Source organism: Lathyrus oleraceus, chromosome 5, assembly GCF_024323335.1.
Source record: "Lathyrus oleraceus cultivar Zhongwan6 chromosome 5, CAAS_Psat_ZW6_1.0, whole genome shotgun sequence".
NCBI lineage: Eukaryota > Viridiplantae > Streptophyta > Magnoliopsida > Fabales > Fabaceae > Lathyrus > Lathyrus oleraceus.
Genome location: NC_066583.1, coordinates 632,190,681 through 632,209,574, shown reverse-complemented (window position 1 = coordinate 632,209,574; position 18,894 = coordinate 632,190,681). Strand labels below are relative to the sequence as shown.

Below are 18,894 nucleotides of genomic sequence, written 5' to 3'. Positions count from 1 at the left end.
ACCTTTTCCTTCTTGGCCAGATATTGAAACCTCTTGATTATAAATACCATCTCTTCATCATCTAAACCTTCTTCAGAACCTTCTACATGAGCAGCTTCTTCAAGTTCCCAGACTTAAGGACACTTAGCAGATTGACCAACAAATTTCAAGGCAAGAGACTCAAATTTCTTTGCAGATTCATCTCCCATGAGCTCCATCTCATGACTCTGGAGATTTCTTATCAAACTTTCAAGACTTATTTTTTTAAGTCCTTGGCTTCTTGGATGGTTGTCCCCTTTGGTCTATATTTCGCAGAAAGACTCTTAGGTATCTTCTTGAGAGTTCCATCTGCATCTATCTAAATCACATGACTCTTCAGAGAGATGAGGAGTTATTTTTGTGCCAAGTTATTCAAATCTTTGGCATCTTGAATAGCACTGACCATGGGTCTCCATATAATAGGTAGACTTTTGATAATCTTCATTATATGATTTGTTGTAGTGTAAATTTATCACGAACATGGAGTCCAAAAACAAGAGTTTGAAACCTTAAAAACATGGTTTTAATATCTATATTTCTTTGTTTGAATAACTCTTGCTAATGATTAAAAAGTATGACTTTGGCTTCTTTGATTTCTTGGTATCTTTCATAGGTGTTAACTAAAGAATCATAGATACTCTTGGTATTATATGGATCAGTTATTTTGAGAAACTTATTGCAAGAGATAGTGTTCAACACAATGGTTCTTAGTTTATAATGAAGTTTTTATTTCTTCTTAATCTCAGGTAATAGTCATTTTTTGTCTATAGCAACTCCTTGCCTATAAGGAGGTATACCTAGACCATCTTCAACTATGTCCCAAAGAAATGAATGTTTAATGAAATGAATGTTCAGTATCTCTGTTGAATACGAATGGCTTGGAAAGAAATGAATGTTTAATGAAATTTTTAAAGAAATAGAGGTAAATTATGATCTACAGTAGTCGTGTTTATCTTAGAGGATCTTTTATTCTTACCCATTTAAGTGTTTAAATAAGAAATTGGCACTCTTATGCAAACTGAATGTGAGAAAAATACAATAAATTGTGGGCTTTAGCTATCTTAGTTTTAATACTTGTTTCGGTATTCTCAACCCCAAAGTAGTAATGTAGCGAAAAGTAAAAATAATATAAAAGATAACCATGCATTGACGTTATATTGGTTCAACAAGTTAAATAGAAACTAATCCAGACCCATCACACTGAAGAGATTTCTGTTAGGGATGTAAATGAATATCCATGGGGCAGACAATATTATTTATGTGTATGTCCCGCAAGATAAATATGATATTTGTATCCACCTCATATTCATGCAGGTGTCTGCTAAGCGGGTAATCCACGGATTTTAAGGTATCCGTAGATATTTATAGATATTTGCGGGTAACATTTTTTCTAAAATTATTTTTAAAAAATATATATTTAAGTTTATTTTAAAGAGACAAAAAGTTATTATTGCATAACATCCATAAAATTTGCTCTCAATTTAACAACACATCTTTATCACATTAATTTCCTTTTTGTCACCAAAACATAATAGCCATATATTTTATTTTTAACCAAAATAAATGAAAGATATTGTGATTGCGGGTTATAGTGGAATAATGGACGATGGAGGAGTAGGAAGGGAGGCATTGGTTAGACGGAGGAACAACGATACAAGTTTGTTGGATGGTGGAATTGTTGAAGTGAGGTATAAAGTATATAAGAAGGTTAAATATGAAATGGACAAATAAGATTGGTATGGAATGTGAAAGATTTTTGTCAAAGAAAACTTCCATACAAAAAAAATAAAATATGAGAAGACTGATTTTTTTTAGGAGATGAAAATATAGAGTATAATAAACTAATGATATTTAAATAATTTTTATAATTTATTAACGAATACGGATATCCGCAGGTAAGAATATCATTAAACCCGCATTTATATCCATTAAAAAAATGGTATTTAAATATCCATTAATTTTATCTACAGATATCCACTAAGCTACCTGCCTCATCGCGACGGGCGTGTCTGTCGGATTATGACTACAAGTGCACAGCCTATCATGTAGTTTTAAAAGATTATCGAACCCACAGAGGCTAATGGTCAAACTAATGTTATCTATTATTGAAGTACAACGCTAAGTCTAAAAGGTATAAGGTTACAAACGGAAACGAAAATACTAATTTCTAACGGTTTAAAAGTTATGATAACAAATGAGTCCGGAATATGGATTCCGCATACCTAAAAGATTAGGTAGAATTGGACATTAAATATGATTCTATTGTGTTATGTAGAAAATACCAACTTAAAGGTCCCGTCTCACACTATCGCGTTATTGACAAAGATCGCACCTCCTAACCACATGATTTTGCTCTCGCTCACTCGTTCTAATTAGAAGGCGTGTTTTTAAAGTAAATGGGATCCTAAACGATGCCTAAAGCGCTTTCGTTGTTTTTAGGATCGATGCCTAGTTTCCACTATCTGGTTCCTTCCTCATACTCTCGCGTTATCGGATTGAACCTTGACTTGTCTCACACTCTCGTGCCAAAACAGTAAAACATACAGTTGGAAATTAAAGCCATAACAAAGTTAAATCATAAATTCGCACCTACTATTTCTACCGAGTCCAGTCGGTAACGACGGTCCTCATACGCCAGGCTCAGAATAAATTAGCAAGACATGATATTATTTGGAGACAGCATAATTAAAACATTCAAAATTAAGAGCAACATGGCATACAAGTAATTAAAATAGTAAAACATACAAATATTAAATACAGTAAAAAGAACCTGAAATTGCATAAAATAAAACTGGAATTAACTTGAAAATAAAATCACGGCAGGCTTGTCCTTTGATCCAACAGTACAGTGAGAAATAAAATAGAACAGGTGTGACAATCCCTCGATGTGAGTTATTGTCACTTTTACAAGTAATTTATGCTTAATTCTAAAACTCAATTCAGCAGAGCTTCCACACAACTTTGATACCTTCAAATGTCTTCTATAATCCTATTTATAGAGGTTTTGAGACCTGAAAACTCCCTTGGATCGTGCATGGAGAGTGGAGGGAAAATAGAGGATAAAAACGGTCCAGAACTGCCCACTAGCGCAGTTCTGTTACTGCATGATAATGGTGAATGCCATTAGGGGAATGGCGAACGCCATTCCTTCCGTGTTTTAAATGACGTGGCAGCAAAGTGAATGGCGAACGCCATCTTCTAGATGGCTAACGTCATCTGGACAGAATGCATGAAATTGGCTATTTCGCTCCTTTTTAGCTCCTATTTCGTTCCTTTTCCGCGAGGCTTCCAAAACTTCAATGAAATCAGATAACAACTTCAAAACAAATAATACGGAAGTAAAAGACGATAAAATGCATAAAAACATAAACGGATATCATGTGAAATGAGCCTAAAAACACGATACGATTTCTCGTTATCAAATTCCCCCACACTTAAAATGTTGCTTGTCCTCAAGCAATCACCCAATGTACATGATAAACAATTAAACACAATGTCTGAAACATAGGCATGACGACACTCTAAGTAGTACGAGACTGCTAGGCTAATGTTAGATAAATAGGTACTAGATACCAAAAATAAAGATATCGTAGTGACACACAGCCGCATTTCACGGACAAAAACTCCCCCCTTATGCAAAACCTATTTGAATCATGCCATTATAACTCAACCTACATTCTTTGTTCCTTTTCAACCTCTTTTTCATTCTACCACAATCACATTAAGCTCGTTATCCGTACACATTCAAGGTAGGTGAACCTGTTAGTGACTATGATCTCGTTTTCAATTTTATCGCACTTACTTAGCAAAAAAAATCTTAAGTATCAATTGAATTTTTAAGAGTTCGTATCGTTGGGCTAAATGATCGGGTGAGGATCACCTAACTTAGAAGGGCCAAATCTTATCACAGATTTTATTCATTATATTTTTCATTTTTGTGTTTTTGCTTAAGACCATACACTTATTTGCATCGGCTTCCTTGCTCATGTGTGTTTTAGGATGGTGTTGACTGCTAATATAAACTACTCAAGGGGTTACTTAAAGAAACTTAGAATTAAGGTCTTGACATAATGGTTATTCAAATTAATATTGCATACTTAGGGAATTTAGGGTGTTAGGACGGTACCGATATTATCGACATTTTACCAAGTCTATCTAACAAAGCCTAAAAAGTAGAAACAGACTATACTAAAGGTGTGTTATGCCATTGAATCAGAACAAAAAATTTCATCATTGGGGGAAAATCTAAGGGAATTTTCAAACAAAAGAAAAAATTATCATGCAATAGGACTCGACAACACATGTATGACTCGACCAAATGCTAAAAATAACTAAGTAGGAAAATAATGAAAATAAAACAGTAAATAATAGAAAATAAAATAGTAAAGCTCCTCCCCCGCACTTGAACCAAACATTATCCTCAATGTTTCAGTGCAAGGCGAAAAAAAGAGTAGTGAAACCTGGTAGGGTGGCTTAATGATATCAGTCGCGACCTCGATGTCGCGTAAAACCTCCTCTTTCGAAAGCAAGGTTAGACACATGTTGCATGTACTCCCTCATACCTTCCACCTCCAGATGCACTCCATTCATATTCTCGATGAGGTCATCTATGTTGAGCTTCGTCTGCTCGACAGAGTCAAGTTGAGTCTGTCTTATCTGATCAATGGAGACCCTCATCTCTTCCTGTTGCATCTGAATGTTCCTAAGTAGGACATCACGGTCTGTCTCGGCATTATTCTGGTGTCTAAGCTCACTTAGGACGTCATCAAGAGTTGTCCTCATGGCGGTGTAGTCATACTCCTCGCGAGGATGATGTCTGGATGAGGTACCTGCAAAAGAGTCAAGAAAAGCAGGTACGGTGTATGCTTGGGTGCCAGTGTAGAGAGCATTTTGCTTCATGTGATCGGGCTTGGGGGCATTAAGTTCAAAAGTCCAGTTAGCGCTCATTCGCAAGTTGATACGTGCGACGCAAGGTAAAGTAACTCCTTTAACCTCTCGGTTACTAATCATTAAGGAATACTTATCATCAGGTTTATTTTTAATGAGGCACATGCTACGGCAATAATCAGGGTCGGCAAATGGAGTCTCCAATGGCTCAAGCGTAGTCAACTACGTGCCTAGGTTTAAAGCAAGGGCTATGGATGTAATTAGCCCTCCGACACAAATAGGACCTCCAGTCCGAACACAGGTGGATTGGAAGTGTGCGAGTAAGAATGGTGTCGGGTTAACTTTTGTTCCAGACAATGCATAATAAATAAATATAATCTATTTAGAATTCACGTTGTCGGTATTCTCTCGACCATAGTATTGGCAAAAATACGGTGCAAATACCGAATGGTCGGGTTTTGAATAGTTGTAGCTTTTAGGCCTTCCTAGTCAGTGGTGGTTTTTCCCGTTAGTTGCTGCCAAAAGTCGAGAGCGCTAGATTCCCAATCGCTCTCTAAAGGGTGTTGGCAAGCAAAATCGTCTCCATGAGGGAATGAAAGTAAATCGGCCAGTTGGTCTTTATTAATAGCGTAAGTTCTGTTGAACATCCTAAAATATGCAGTGCCGGTTGTTCGGGATCCTCCTATAGGAGTGGTGTACCGAAAAGATCTCAAGAACTCGTAGGTAAGTCAGATAAATGTAGGGCTAGTTAAAGTAAGAAAATGAGACATACCTAAGTTGTTAAGCATCCAATGGACACTGTTAGATAAACCCAAATCACGAAGAGCATCATTGTCGGGGTACCGTGTTGCTAAGACGTCCCTCTTAAAGAGCTTGTGGTATCTGCTCCTCTGATTCTCACCATCAATTCCCTCGACGAAAACAATCCCCATGTAGTCCATATCTCCCCTTGGTCGAACAGCTCTATGAGGCATTTTGTTTTTGAATGATGGAAAAAGAAATAGGAAGAGAATGTTATGGTATTTGGAGAAGAGAATAGTGAATGGAAAGGATTGTGAGGTGGTTGTGAATTTATAGTGGTTGGGAGATGAAAGGTTTGAGTTAATAGTGTGTAGAGTAGGATGTTCAAGGATTTAAAATTAAAAGGGGTTTGAAAAATGCATAAGAGGGAGAAGAAAAGGGAGGAAAAAGCTTTTTTTTTCCTGATATGGTTATCGCCATTAGGCTTATGGAGAATGCCATCTGCCTAAAATGCTGGGACTTTTAAATTCGAAGTGAATGGCGAACACCATTAACCTAAAATTCGCAATTTTAGCAATTTTAAAGATTAAAGTAGGGAAATCATATTAAGGCTACAAAGTAGTTAATTAAAATTATTAGCTATAATTAAGAAGAAATGAAATATGTAAGAATGAACACAATAAGCGATAAAATAAGATAAGTGACTGAAATGAAAAGTGCATTAATCAAAGGTAGGAGTAATACATGTTCGAGTCAACATATCGATTGTAAATTCAACATAAACTGAACATTAACAACAAGGGGAAAAAATATCGATGATAATTAAAATACTAAACTAGAAAATATTAAAACTCTAGTACAATTAGTTAATATTAGTTATCACTTTGGTCCACGAGAATGCTCCAAAGAATGAATCTGCTGGAAAGCATGATCGAACTGTTCGTTAACGACATCCATAAATCCTAGGAGATCCACTCTGAGAGAATTCACTTCTCCTCTGATGAAATCGACTTCAGATTGTAAAGCATATATAGCAGTGCCGAAATCAATGGGAGGAACAACATGATGTGCACCAGAAGTGTGTGAATCAGCATCAGGAAAGATGGCTTTTGGGTTCTCATAATGTTGAGGGTTGTAAGGTGGTGTAGGAGACTCACTTTGTCCCTCTAAGTTGTAAAACCAGTTAGCTCGGTTGTGGACATTGGTTTTCTCATGATTCGGCAGTGTAAAATTCCTGACTACTTTGTTATCAATTAGCAGTTCAAACTCCGTCGGTCCTAAATTGGCAATGATGCCACATTTGAAATAGAAGTTCAAGTGCATAGGGAGGATACCACGAAAGCATGTAAACAGCTAAGTGGGTATCTCAAGCCTATAGCGTCAGCAATCATGGTTATTAAACCACCGATGATAATATGACTGTGTGTTTCTCGGGCGATTGGCTAAGTTTGCTAACATAAAGGAAGTTGCATTCACTGGTCTCCCTTGGGAGGCACAGTACAGGATAAAAAGTTTTCCCCTAGAAACAACGGTGATGTTCTCTTCCTTACCGAACAGGGTATGAGCCAGGATCTTATGAAAGTACCGGGTAGCAGGGTTGTGGATATTCTCGGAAAACATGGTGTGAGGTTCAGGGTGATAATTCTCGGTTATGTTTCCCATAAATAGTCAAGGTCCAGGTCTGTAAAGGCATCATCAGGGGTAACATTATAAGTATCTGGGCCACTAGGAAATCCTAATAACTCAGCCATCTCACCATGGGTGAAACGGTACTTGGTTCCGAACAGCCTAAATGTAGTCAAGCCTCTACCAAATGATATTCCTCTGTTAGGGTCATAATAGGGGGAACTCAAGAATTCAAGGGTGAGCCTACAGTATTGGCTATACCTCTTCCTCACAGCAAAAAATTTCCAACCTACTTGGTTCAGAAGGTACATAACATTGTCTCTCAGTCCTAAGGTAGTCAGGGTCAGTCCATATGGATAAATAGAAAGTGTCATCTCCCTCTAAGCTAACATGTCAAAATGGCACCTCTGATTTTCACTCCTAAATACAACCTCCATATTTTCAACGTGCTTCATATTCCTAAGTTAGTCATAAGCTATCCTAAGTTATGTTAGCCTGAAAGTAAACAAAGGTTATATTATTAGTAAAAAGGTACCGCATGTTAGTATTAGAATAGGTAATAATAATAACAATAATAATAATAATAATAATAGTAGTAGTAATAATAATAATAATAATAATAAAAGAGATAAAGAAATAAAAATAAACAATGGGATAAAAATGATAAAAATGAAAACAAACTAAAAAGAAAAGAAAAAGACTAAAGGTCGTGGATAGCCTTCCACTTAGCACTTCGTTTAGCGTGAGAGCTCGACTATCGAACTTGTAAATTGGTTAGATCATTACCATTATAGAGAGGTTCGTACCTTAGATAAGGTGGAGGTGATTTCGACTCTTTTTTAGGCATTGGTTGTTCTAACTTATCATTGGTTTTTCTCTTCGACCCAGGATCCTCAAACACAGGTGCATTGGTGTGGATATTTTCCAATAGCTTCTTATACCATTCGGATTTTGAGTCTACCTTGACTTCCACAGACCTTCGTGGGAAAGGAATCAGTGATTTATAGGGAGGAGGAACAACACAGAGTGCTTCCTTCTCTACCTCTTCGACAACCTCCCTTTCGGGTGGTGTCGGTGGATCTTTCTCAATCTCTACACTTTTCTCACCTGAACCCTCCTTATTATCACTCTCGTTAGGATTTTCGATAGATTTTTTGTTTGTGGTTATTACAACATCCACATGTTTCTTAGGGAAAGGTCCTAGAGGTGTATGTGCAAGCAGGGAGATTTGAGTCTCCAATGCCTCGCTGTGAGTGGCGAGGGACTCGACCATAGTGTTTAACTGCCTAAGGGTTTCATTGGCATAGAGACTTTGTTTTCTAAACTCTTCATTTTGAATAGTTTGTGTAGCCAGAAAGCGTTTCATCATAGATTTTATCCTAGAGAAAGTTTGCGTCGCAATGAAATCCTCCATTAATATTTCGAGGTCGGATTTATGGAAATATTGTGGTTCCTCAAAATACTAGGAGTGATAATTATAGAGAAAATTTGGTTGATACATAGTAATAGAGAAGAGAGTTCCTTAGTCTATACGGTGCAACAACGGAGTCACAATCTTGACTAAATTAATCCCCGACAACGGCGCCAAAAACTTGATCGCGACGGGTGTGTCTGTCAGATTATGACTGCAAGTGCACAGCCTATCGTGTAGTTTTAAAAGATTATCGAACCCACAGAGACTAAGGGTCAAGCTAATGTTATCTATTGTTGCAGTGCAAATCTAAGGCTAAAAGGTATAATGTTACGAACGAGAATGAAAATACTAATTTCTAACGGTTTAAAAGTTATGATAACAAATGAGTCCGGAATATGGATTCTACCTAAGGGATTAGGTAGAATTGGGCATTAAATATGATTCTATTGTGTTATGTAGAAAATACCGACTTAAAGGTCCGTCTCACACTCTCGCGTTATTGACAAAGATCATGCCTCCTAACCACAGGATTTTGCTCTCGCTCATGCGTTCTAATTAGAATGCATATTTTGAAAGTAAATGAGATCATAAACGATGCCTAAAGCGCTCTCGCTGTTTTTAGGATCGATGCCTAGTTTCCACTATCTGGTTCCTTCCTCACACTATCGTGCTATCGGATTGAACATTGACTTGTCTCACACTCTCGTGCCAAAACAGTAAAACATACAGTTGGAAACTAAAGCCATAACAAAGTTAAATCATAAATTTGCACCTATTATTTCTACCGAGTCCCGTCGGTAACAACGGTCCTCATACGCCAGACTCAGAATAAATTAGCAAGTCATGATATTATTTGGAGACAGCATAATTAAAACATTCAAAATTAAGAGTAGCATGGCATACAAGTAATTAAAATAGTAAAACATACAAATATCAAATACAGTAAAAAGAACCTGAAATTGCGTAAAACAAAACTGGAATTAACTTGAAAATAAAATAACGGCAGGCTTGTTCTTTGATCCAAGAGTACAATGAGAAATAAAATAGAACAGGTCTGACAATCCCTCGATGTGAGTTATTATCACTTTTACAGGTAATTTATGCTTAATTCTAAAACTCAATTCGGCAGAGCTTCCGCATAACTTGGATACCTTCAAAAGTCTCATACAATCCTATTTATAGAGGTTTTGAGACCTAAAAACTCCCTTGGATCGTGCATGAAGAGTGGAGGGAAAATAGAGGATAAAAAATAGTCCAGAACTGCCTACTAGCGCAATTCTGTTACTGCGTGATAATGGCGAACGCCATTAGGGGAATGGTGAACGTCATTCCTTCCTTGTTTTAAATGACGTGGCAGCAAAGTGAATGGTGAACGCCGTTTGGACAGAATGCATAAAATTGGCTCTTTCGCTCCTTTTTAGCTCCTATTTCGTTCCTTTTCTGCGATGCTTCCAAAACTTCAATGAAATCGGATAACAACTGCAAAACAAATAAGACGGAAGTAAAAGACAATAAAATTCATAAAAACATAAATGGATATCAAGTGAAGTGAGCCTAAAAACACGATACGATTTCTCGTTATCACTGCCCCATACCTGTGACACATTTTATCCACGAATATTCTCGGGTTTGGATTTTTTAGCCATCTCTAATTTCTGCTATAATCACACTTGATTACAAACAACTTAGTCTTAAATTTCCTTACCTCATACTAGAGGATTGCATTGCCTTACAAGTTATGGAGACTTCTTTGTCTCACACTAGAAGACTTATTTGCCTCGCACTAGATGACTTTATTGCCTCTTACAACTTAGATACAATTGTTTTAATTTTCATCTGAAAGAATAATAAATAAATAAGCACTTGTGTTTTGGTGTTTCATTCTTTTCTAATATGACAATGATTTGCAAAACTTAAACAAATTTAAAAAAAATTAGTGACACAATAATAATACGGTTCTTAGTCATGGTAGAGTGCAACCTTCAATATTTGAAATTAACCTTCATATAGGACTTGGAAATTCTAAATTGTCATGTCAATTATTTTTTTCAATCATTTGAAGGTTGTAAATTAAATCGTTGAATTGTATTACATGCACAAACACTTATCCATGCATTCTTTGTACTAATCCATATCTTTTTATTCCTTGTGCATACACAGTTGTCATGATATAATCATTGAGAATATTCAATAAGGTTACACAACATATTAGGTCTTTGCTATTTGAGCATGGGTGATCATTTCTTCCTCTAGGCAGAAGATCTCACTTGCCTTGAATGCAAATGATCATGTATGTTTGGGGACAAATGGTCTTTTTTTCCTTGAGGTATAAATGATAGTGTTAGCCCAATACATATGATGCAAATAATCATTTACACTTTGAGATTTAGGTAGTCAAACTTGTTGACTCTGATACAAATTATCATTTCAACAACGGACAACTATAGTTCTATTTCCGGTATGTTATTGCAAATTATTTTACACATGGAAACAGACACATTAGACTATCAATTGTTCTTAATTACATTTTTATCATCAGAACTCTACACATAGATGTTATTGTTCATCAAATTATATTTGGTTCAACAAAAGTAAGCAAAAGGATTTTATTCATCTCAAGTAAGTAGACAGTCATGTTAATGTCTTCCCTTATAGATACCTAAAACATCACAAAAATACAATTGAAATGCAAGTTAACGAGATATTGAAATCAAGAGTGATTCATCCTATTCAAAGTGTGATGGTATTTGTAAAGAAGAAAGGTGGAATGTGACTGATGTGTGTCGACTATTGTGCTTTAAATAAGGTAACCATTATGAATAATTTTCCATTTCCTGTGATTGATGAACTCTTAGTGAAATTCTGGCGCACAATATTTTTGTAAAAAAAATATTAAGTCGGGATACCATCAAGTACAAGTGAAGAGATGAGATATTCATAAGACGGGATTATGTACTCATGAAATTCATTATGAATACCTTATAATACCGTTTGGGTTGATGAATGCACATTAACCCTTTCAAACTCTTATGAATGACATTTTGGGAATTTTTTAATGCATCATAATATTTCTTAGGCACCACGCGAAAATACTAAAATATCCTTCAGTTTCTGGATATACATCTCCTGACGCACCCAATACACACTCAGCATAGGTCATTCTTAGTGACGCCCTATAAGATAGTTTTTTAATTTCGAAGATGCATCTCTGGAATTTTTCTGTAGATGCATTTTCGTAACGTATAAATAATAGTAGCAGAAGCAGACACCAAAAACATGTAATTTTTAAAAATAAAATTAAAATTCAAAAAAAATAAAATAATCATTACATAGATGATTTCAACATAAAATGCAATATTACACTTCAATATCAATATTCAGGTGGACGCTTCAACATTTTCACAATATCTTCGACCGATCTTGAAATTGTCCCTTCTAACTCGAGCGGAACTTTTGTTTCAAAACGGAAATACGTATTCCACATAGCCCTTACATCTACATCCGTCTTGAGCTCAAAGTTGTTGAACTCAATTTTCCCTTTATTGTCAATCAACGATGAATAGTATTAGGGCTTCACAATTCTTTTATGATCTTTGTAAGGTAGGAGATAGTGGATTTCGTATTTAATATATGTACTCGTTGAGCTTAAACTTTCGCTTGGGTGTCGTGCTGGAGAATGAGACATTTGCGACATACCAGTTGATGTTTATTTTTGACATTTGAGATATTTTCAATTTGTGTGAAATAAGAAACAAAGGAATCTTAGTTTATAGAAGTTGTAGACAATTTTGGACCATTCAAAATCTGACATGCTGATTCTGGAGATATATCTTCGGTACGCACCCAATTACCTTATTTCAGAGATGCATCTCTAGAACCTCTCCTGAACAGGTTTGGAAACATAACCTTTTTTTAAAAATGAACAAATGTTGTTATGGAAAAGATCAAAAATGTATTAAGACATAATATGACAAATTAAATAAACTAATCTTCATTAATATTGAGACACAATTATATACATTTATTTGTCCAACTAAACACGAAATTAAAACGAATTGAAACATTTTCCTCCGGCTAAATCTATGGGTGGTACCCCCTTTGACTTTTGGGCATTTGATTCTCTTTTAATGTTGCTCAATTTCTGGAACTCTTGCATCCTTTACATAAAATGGTTTGGTCAAGTCTCGATTTTTGTTGTTGAATGAGTCGTCCACTCTGGCGATGTAAATGGTATAGGGCATCCTGGTTTCAAATAAACTTGAACAAAATGTTGTAATTTTAAAAGTCATCCAATACACATAATACGATCATTTGGATTTTGAGGTGGGGCAATACACAATGGGAAAAAGGTTTCTGAAAAACCGTATCGTGTAAGATTAACACACCCTATCATATGCACATGCTATGAGGTGATTCATTTCAGAGAAGCGCATCCATTTTGCCTCTAGTGTTGGTCCATTAAGGCAGGGAACAAGAGACTCATAAACTTCATCGAAGTGCTCTTTCTTTCCGTACAACCATGTGTATGATTCTTTAAGAGTCTTCAACTCTTGGATAAGTTGATGGAGGACAAGTGTATGATTATCTTCTCATTTACCGAGTAAAGCCGAAACAGCTTGATATCCATAATTATCGTCCCCCTCGACATTGACAATCTGCTCGATGTATTTGTGCATAAAAATTGGCATCTCGTCAATGAATGGAATCTTTGGGGTGGCGGCATAGGAGGTGGTTTCCTAATGCGAGCTCCTTTTGAAACATATTTTAGATTTTGAAGTTGGTGAGTTTGGAAAAATATAATTTAAACGCGCCGGAGATATGATGTCGACAAACTGAGAATAAATATTGTCTTTAAAACTGTGATTCTCCGACCAAATGATGTATGTATCTCATTATGCTGGTTCTTAATCATTTAGTTCACGGAGTCTCAATCTCTACATAAATCGCCCTTACTATTTCCCAACTAATTCTTCAATGTAGCATGGACAGACTCAACTCGGTCAGTTGTTGCATTTCCAAGGTGTCTAACCTTATCAGTCCAACCACAAACAATCTTCTCCATCACCTGGTCAAGAATTGTGCTTTCAACATATTTCAACAAATCAGGATATATTTCACACAATTTTCTGAAATACATAATGAAATTGGCATATAATTCTTTTGTGGAACAATTTACTATACAATTTTATGCATCCATTATTTTTTCACAACCACACCCGCCTTCACCATTTTTTCATCTTCGGACTCTGTCGGTTTCGTCCCAACAGCGGGTTTAACCCGATTACTCACATTCTTTGTTATGGGATACTTACAAAGTAATGCGTAAGAAGTAGGAAATACATTTGCAGTCGAATTCATCAAGGCGATGTCACAGTCGATAACTATGACTTTAGACATCTCAATCTGGTCCTTCAACATTGCCCGACACACCTCTAAGGCCCAAGTAACATTCTCCTCTTTCTCGCTCTCTAGAAATGCAAAGTCGACAAAATATGTCTTCTCAGTTGAGGAAATACTAACCATCTCCAACAATGGAAGTCTATACTTGTTGGTCATGTACGTTGAATCTAGTATGAGCACCGTTGGAAACATGTTGAAATTTTTTTGGAATCAGGATGAGTTCAAAATATATCCCTAATGGTAACTTCATCCTCGCGTATTCGGTACATAGACATGTAATTGTTATCATCCAATTGTTTCAAGAGTTGCATTTCATTTCTATCCCCCATAAGCGTCTTATTAGTTTTGTACCAAATATTATACATTTGCTTGATATTTGATATATTTTCAGGTTTTTTCTGTTTCAATGTTGCAAGTATATTTTTCGGTTGAATTAAATTCAGTATCATGTCAGTAACACATTCCTTCTCTTCCGGCATGAGCTGACACACAATTAGAGGGTCTGCTAACTTTTCACGCAAATCATGGTTATGCAAACTACATATGACAGTTTTTGGTTGTCAACAGGTAATCACGCACCTTAAATGGGCACTCACATTTTCTTGAACCGGTGTCGTCGCTTTTAAAATTCTGGAGTGAAGTTCAATATTTCCCGCTTCTTTCGCACGTCATTGTCACAAAAACACATCTTTTATCCGAACAATTATCGGACCTACGGATAACCACGTTGAATCCATGTTTGAGGTCTTCATACGAATCCGTTGAAGCATTTGATCACGACATTCATACTCTTGCTCATTTTTAAATTGGTTACCAACAACGCCTTGGACATTTGGAGACATAACTTGTTAGGAAAAAATATCAAGATGCACCATATCTAATGAAAACAATTATCGTAAAACAGTAAATAAGCACTACTACTGAAAATAGAGGTGGAAAAATGAACATAGACTGGAAATGCATTTATGAAAAAGTTCATACATGTTATGAAAATACATTTCTGGAAAAAACACTTTTTTTAGACAAAAATAATGATTAATGTGAGCAATGACACTTAAAATAAATGATATTTAGGTGTGATAAACCACAAGATTGAAAATTAGGTGTTTCTAAATTGTGAAGATTACTACGAAAATTAGGAAGAGAAGTGGCAAAGAAAAGAGAGATTACAGGTTAGTGGGAGAGGAGATTAGGCCAATTATACTGTAAGTGCAGGAACAGTGGATTATTTCACCATGAGTCTTATTAGGACTCGGCCAAATATTCTCCTTAAGAGTGAGCCTGGCCCTTATCCCTGGTAATAAATAAAAAGAAGAGTTCATTATTTCACATCGGTTTTTCTCAAAACATTTTTTTATATCATATAACTCTGGAACACTCGATTCTATCGATAAGACAAATCTCACATTAAAATCAACGACCTAATGTAAGTTAATCTATATATTCAATTAATGTGTAGAGGAGACGGCTTATTTTGAAAACTAACATTATATTATCGCAAAAGTAGCATTCAAAATCATTCGAGCTTCTTCAGTAGACATAAAAATCACTTCTTGAACATCAGATATAAAATAAAGACAGTATAATAAGATGGTATTCGTCTTATATTTAAAAACACAATAAAAATAATGTACCAGACAGAAATCCAAAACTCGGCAATCCAGTTCTAGAATAGAAAAAAAACTACAAAAAGGTGGACACAATCCATGAAATTGTTAAGATATTAAACTCTCTTCTCAATCTAATTCAATCAAGCATGTCTGTTCCTCTTCTTGGCACCAGACTTTGCAACTTTGAGGCTTCTGTTAACAACACTCAACCTTGCAAGAGCAGCCTTCTTGAGATCTGGTCTGTAGTAGTTATCTGCCACCTGCATCACATCAAGAGCAACACATGAAATTAGCATCATAAATTAAGGCAAACTAAGCTTGGTAGTTACATTAAATAAAAGGTGAGGCATGGACATGTATTCATAAACAAGATACAAATTGAGATGTCAACTCAGAAACACTTTTGCTTGAAACCAAATATTATTCTAACACAGTTTATTGGGCATTATAAGGTGAGACTTACTGAAATGCAAATAACATAAAGTAACAGATCAAGGAAGAAAATAACCAATTCTCAGAAGCCAAGCGTAACAAGCAAATTTCATTGAAGAAGCCCACAAAGGGATTCTTCTTACGTGTTAAACAGCTCATCACAGATGGGAACACTCAGCCTTAATAGAAGTGGTTCAAAACAAATTCAGTTTACACAGAAAATATGCAAACATACAGGGAGAACACTTGACTTGGACAAGTCTGGAAAATATGCAAACATATAGGGAGAACACTTGACTTGGACAAGTCAGATATACGCCTACTAAGATAACCTATGAAGAGATTAAAATATTTCAATAACAAAATACTATGGAGGATCAAAGCTCAGAAGCCAAGCGTAACAAATAAATTTCATTGGAGAAACCCACTTAGGGATTCTACTTATATGTTAACGGCTCATCACTGCCAAGGAACACCAAGTAACACTTTGAGAAATTCAAAATAATAAATCAGATTATTTGCAATGTGAAATTAGAAAGAATGGAACAACTGATAAAAGAGGAGGCCATGTTTAATTCATAAAACAGAACTTTTGAATAATTAGAGGCATGTTAGAGTCACAATACTTATGGTTGAAAGCTCAGAAGCCAAGCGTAACAAGTAAATTTCATTGGAGAAACCCACATAGGGATTCTACTTATATGTTAACGGCTCATCACAGCTGGGGAACACTCACTATTACTGACAGAAATTCAAAATGACAACAGATTAATGGCACCATTCAAATAGGAAGAAGATAACAAATGAAAAAGGAATAACACCTGCTTCCCACAATGAACAAAATAATGAAGGGATAGAAGGGTTAAATGTACATAAAAAAATCTTATGCACTATAGAAGGTCAGAAAGTTCAGAAGCCAATTCCATGTAAGAAACGCATCAATGGATTCTTCTTACATGTTAAGACCCTATAATCACTGAGGAACATTTATTTACACAGGTTCAAATTGGTTCCAATAAAACATAGATTAATATGGAAGGATTGTGGGGAAAACAGATGAAATGACTAAACTAATAGAACGGTTCCATTGATTAGCAGTACAAGCAAAGAGGTAAAAAGTATAATTCACAAAAATAATTTTTTACTGGTCAAAGCTCAGAAGCCAAGCGTAACAAATAGATTTCATTGAAGAAACCCACCAAGGGATTCTTCTTACATGTTAAACGGCTCATCACTGCTGAAAAACACTCACTCATACAGCCACAGAGCAATCACTGTTGAAATACAAACAAGCACTAACTAATTCAAAATTGTTCAACAATATTGGACATTTAGAATCAAGTTACCAGCAATACACAGACAGCCACCACAACAATATTGTGAAACACAATTAAAGCAGCACAATTGACAAATCATTCCATAAAATAACTAATTAATACAAATCAGTAAAGTTTATGACAAATTACCTGGTTCTGAACAGCCTTAGCCATTCTCCTAAACTCTTTCTTCATCACAGATTTGTGAAGCAAAGCCGAAGGCTTGTTCTGCTTCCTTGGCTTGGAGGTGGCCAACAACACAGACTGATCCTTCCCAGCTGACTGAATAGTAACAGTTTTCTTGTTGGCCAAACCTATCACATTAATAAACACAAACTAAGATCCACGCACAGAAATCACACAAAAACGTAAACATTATCAAAATCACGATCTCAATACTAATTTCACAGATCCCAAATAAAATCACATTTAATCTACAACAATCAAAGAAGGTAACACTATTGATATAAAAAAAGGGTATTTTTATACTAACCAGAGTACTTGTAGGAGTTGAGGTTGTAGAGATTGTTTGGCTCTCTGCTAAACTGAACACTCTGAGTGTTGTTACCAAACTCCTTGACCAAGAAAGAGTTGTTCCTCTTCACAATCTCCCAAACAAGAGGTCCAGGTACTGTTGTCATCTTCTTCTTCTACGAGCAAACCCTGAAATGCATGAAATACATATCAAAATTAACACCAAATCGATGATTAAAAGAACCCTAACAAAGCATGAACAACAAAAAAGTTAATCAAACCTTTGGCTGTTGTGAGAGAAATGCGATTTGAGAAGAAAGAGTAAGCCGCAAAGCAATATATGTAGAGAGATAGATGGGATCTAAAACCCTAATTCAGTTTTGTAGTTACACGGAAGATATTGGGCTGAAATATCTATAGCCCATTAAGCCCAATCGAAGCCCAAAAACAATTTATAGTCAAAATATAATTAAAATTATAATGTTTTCTAAATTTGTAAACAATAAATTTAATTAACTGTTCAATTATAAATTTATTTATTCCCTCAATCACATAAAATATTCTCTTTCTTCCTTTTTAAGGGTCATTTTTAAATTTTTTACGCATATCAAAAAAGTTAATCATTATTGTTACTTTTTAAACAATAATTCTCCATTTACCTATAATATCCTTAATTATATACTAGATTTGTTTTATTTTTTCTCTCTGTAATAATTGCATAAGGGTAATTTTGACTAAGATGCATTTAATACTACCTTGAACTTTACGAGTGACAATTAAAAAGAAACAAAAACTTATAAAGAAAAAAAAATGTGTGGTTTGATTTGGTTCAACTACATTTTATAAATAAAATTAAATCAAACTAATGTGGTTTGAAATGGTTTAATTTATTTGATTTTTTAAAAGATTTTTATTGAGTCATATATATAAAGGATAATATAATTTTGTGTTTAATCATTCATATGCTGTCATAAAA

The 18,894-nt window shown here is 35.3% G+C and overlaps 1 protein-coding gene and 4 non-coding genes across 5 annotated transcripts; all 5 read right to left on the bottom strand.

Moving 5' to 3' along the window:
- Window positions 1-15,672: 15,672 nt before the first annotated feature.
- LOC127087396 (60S ribosomal protein L28-2) lies at window positions 15,673-18,353 on the bottom strand. Its single transcript, XM_051028280.1, has 4 exons — window positions 18,200-18,353; window positions 17,938-18,107; window positions 17,595-17,758; window positions 15,673-15,956 (listed from the first exon to the last, which is right to left on the bottom strand). The coding sequence occupies exons 2-4, from the start codon at window positions 18,083-18,085 to the stop codon at window positions 15,837-15,839; spliced, it is 432 nt and encodes a 143-aa protein (XP_050884237.1). The 5' UTR covers window positions 18,086-18,107; window positions 18,200-18,353; the 3' UTR covers window positions 15,673-15,836.
- LOC127089762 (small nucleolar RNA R24) lies at window positions 16,206-16,296 on the bottom strand. The gene has a single exon (XR_007791316.1). It is a non-coding gene; the product is annotated as a small nucleolar RNA R24 (small nucleolar RNA).
- LOC127089764 (small nucleolar RNA R24) lies at window positions 16,508-16,597 on the bottom strand. The gene has a single exon (XR_007791318.1). It is a non-coding gene; the product is annotated as a small nucleolar RNA R24 (small nucleolar RNA).
- LOC127089763 (small nucleolar RNA R24) lies at window positions 16,764-16,853 on the bottom strand. The gene has a single exon (XR_007791317.1). It is a non-coding gene; the product is annotated as a small nucleolar RNA R24 (small nucleolar RNA).
- LOC127089761 (small nucleolar RNA R24) lies at window positions 17,279-17,369 on the bottom strand. The gene has a single exon (XR_007791315.1). It is a non-coding gene; the product is annotated as a small nucleolar RNA R24 (small nucleolar RNA).
- Window positions 18,354-18,894: the final 541 nt, after the last annotated feature.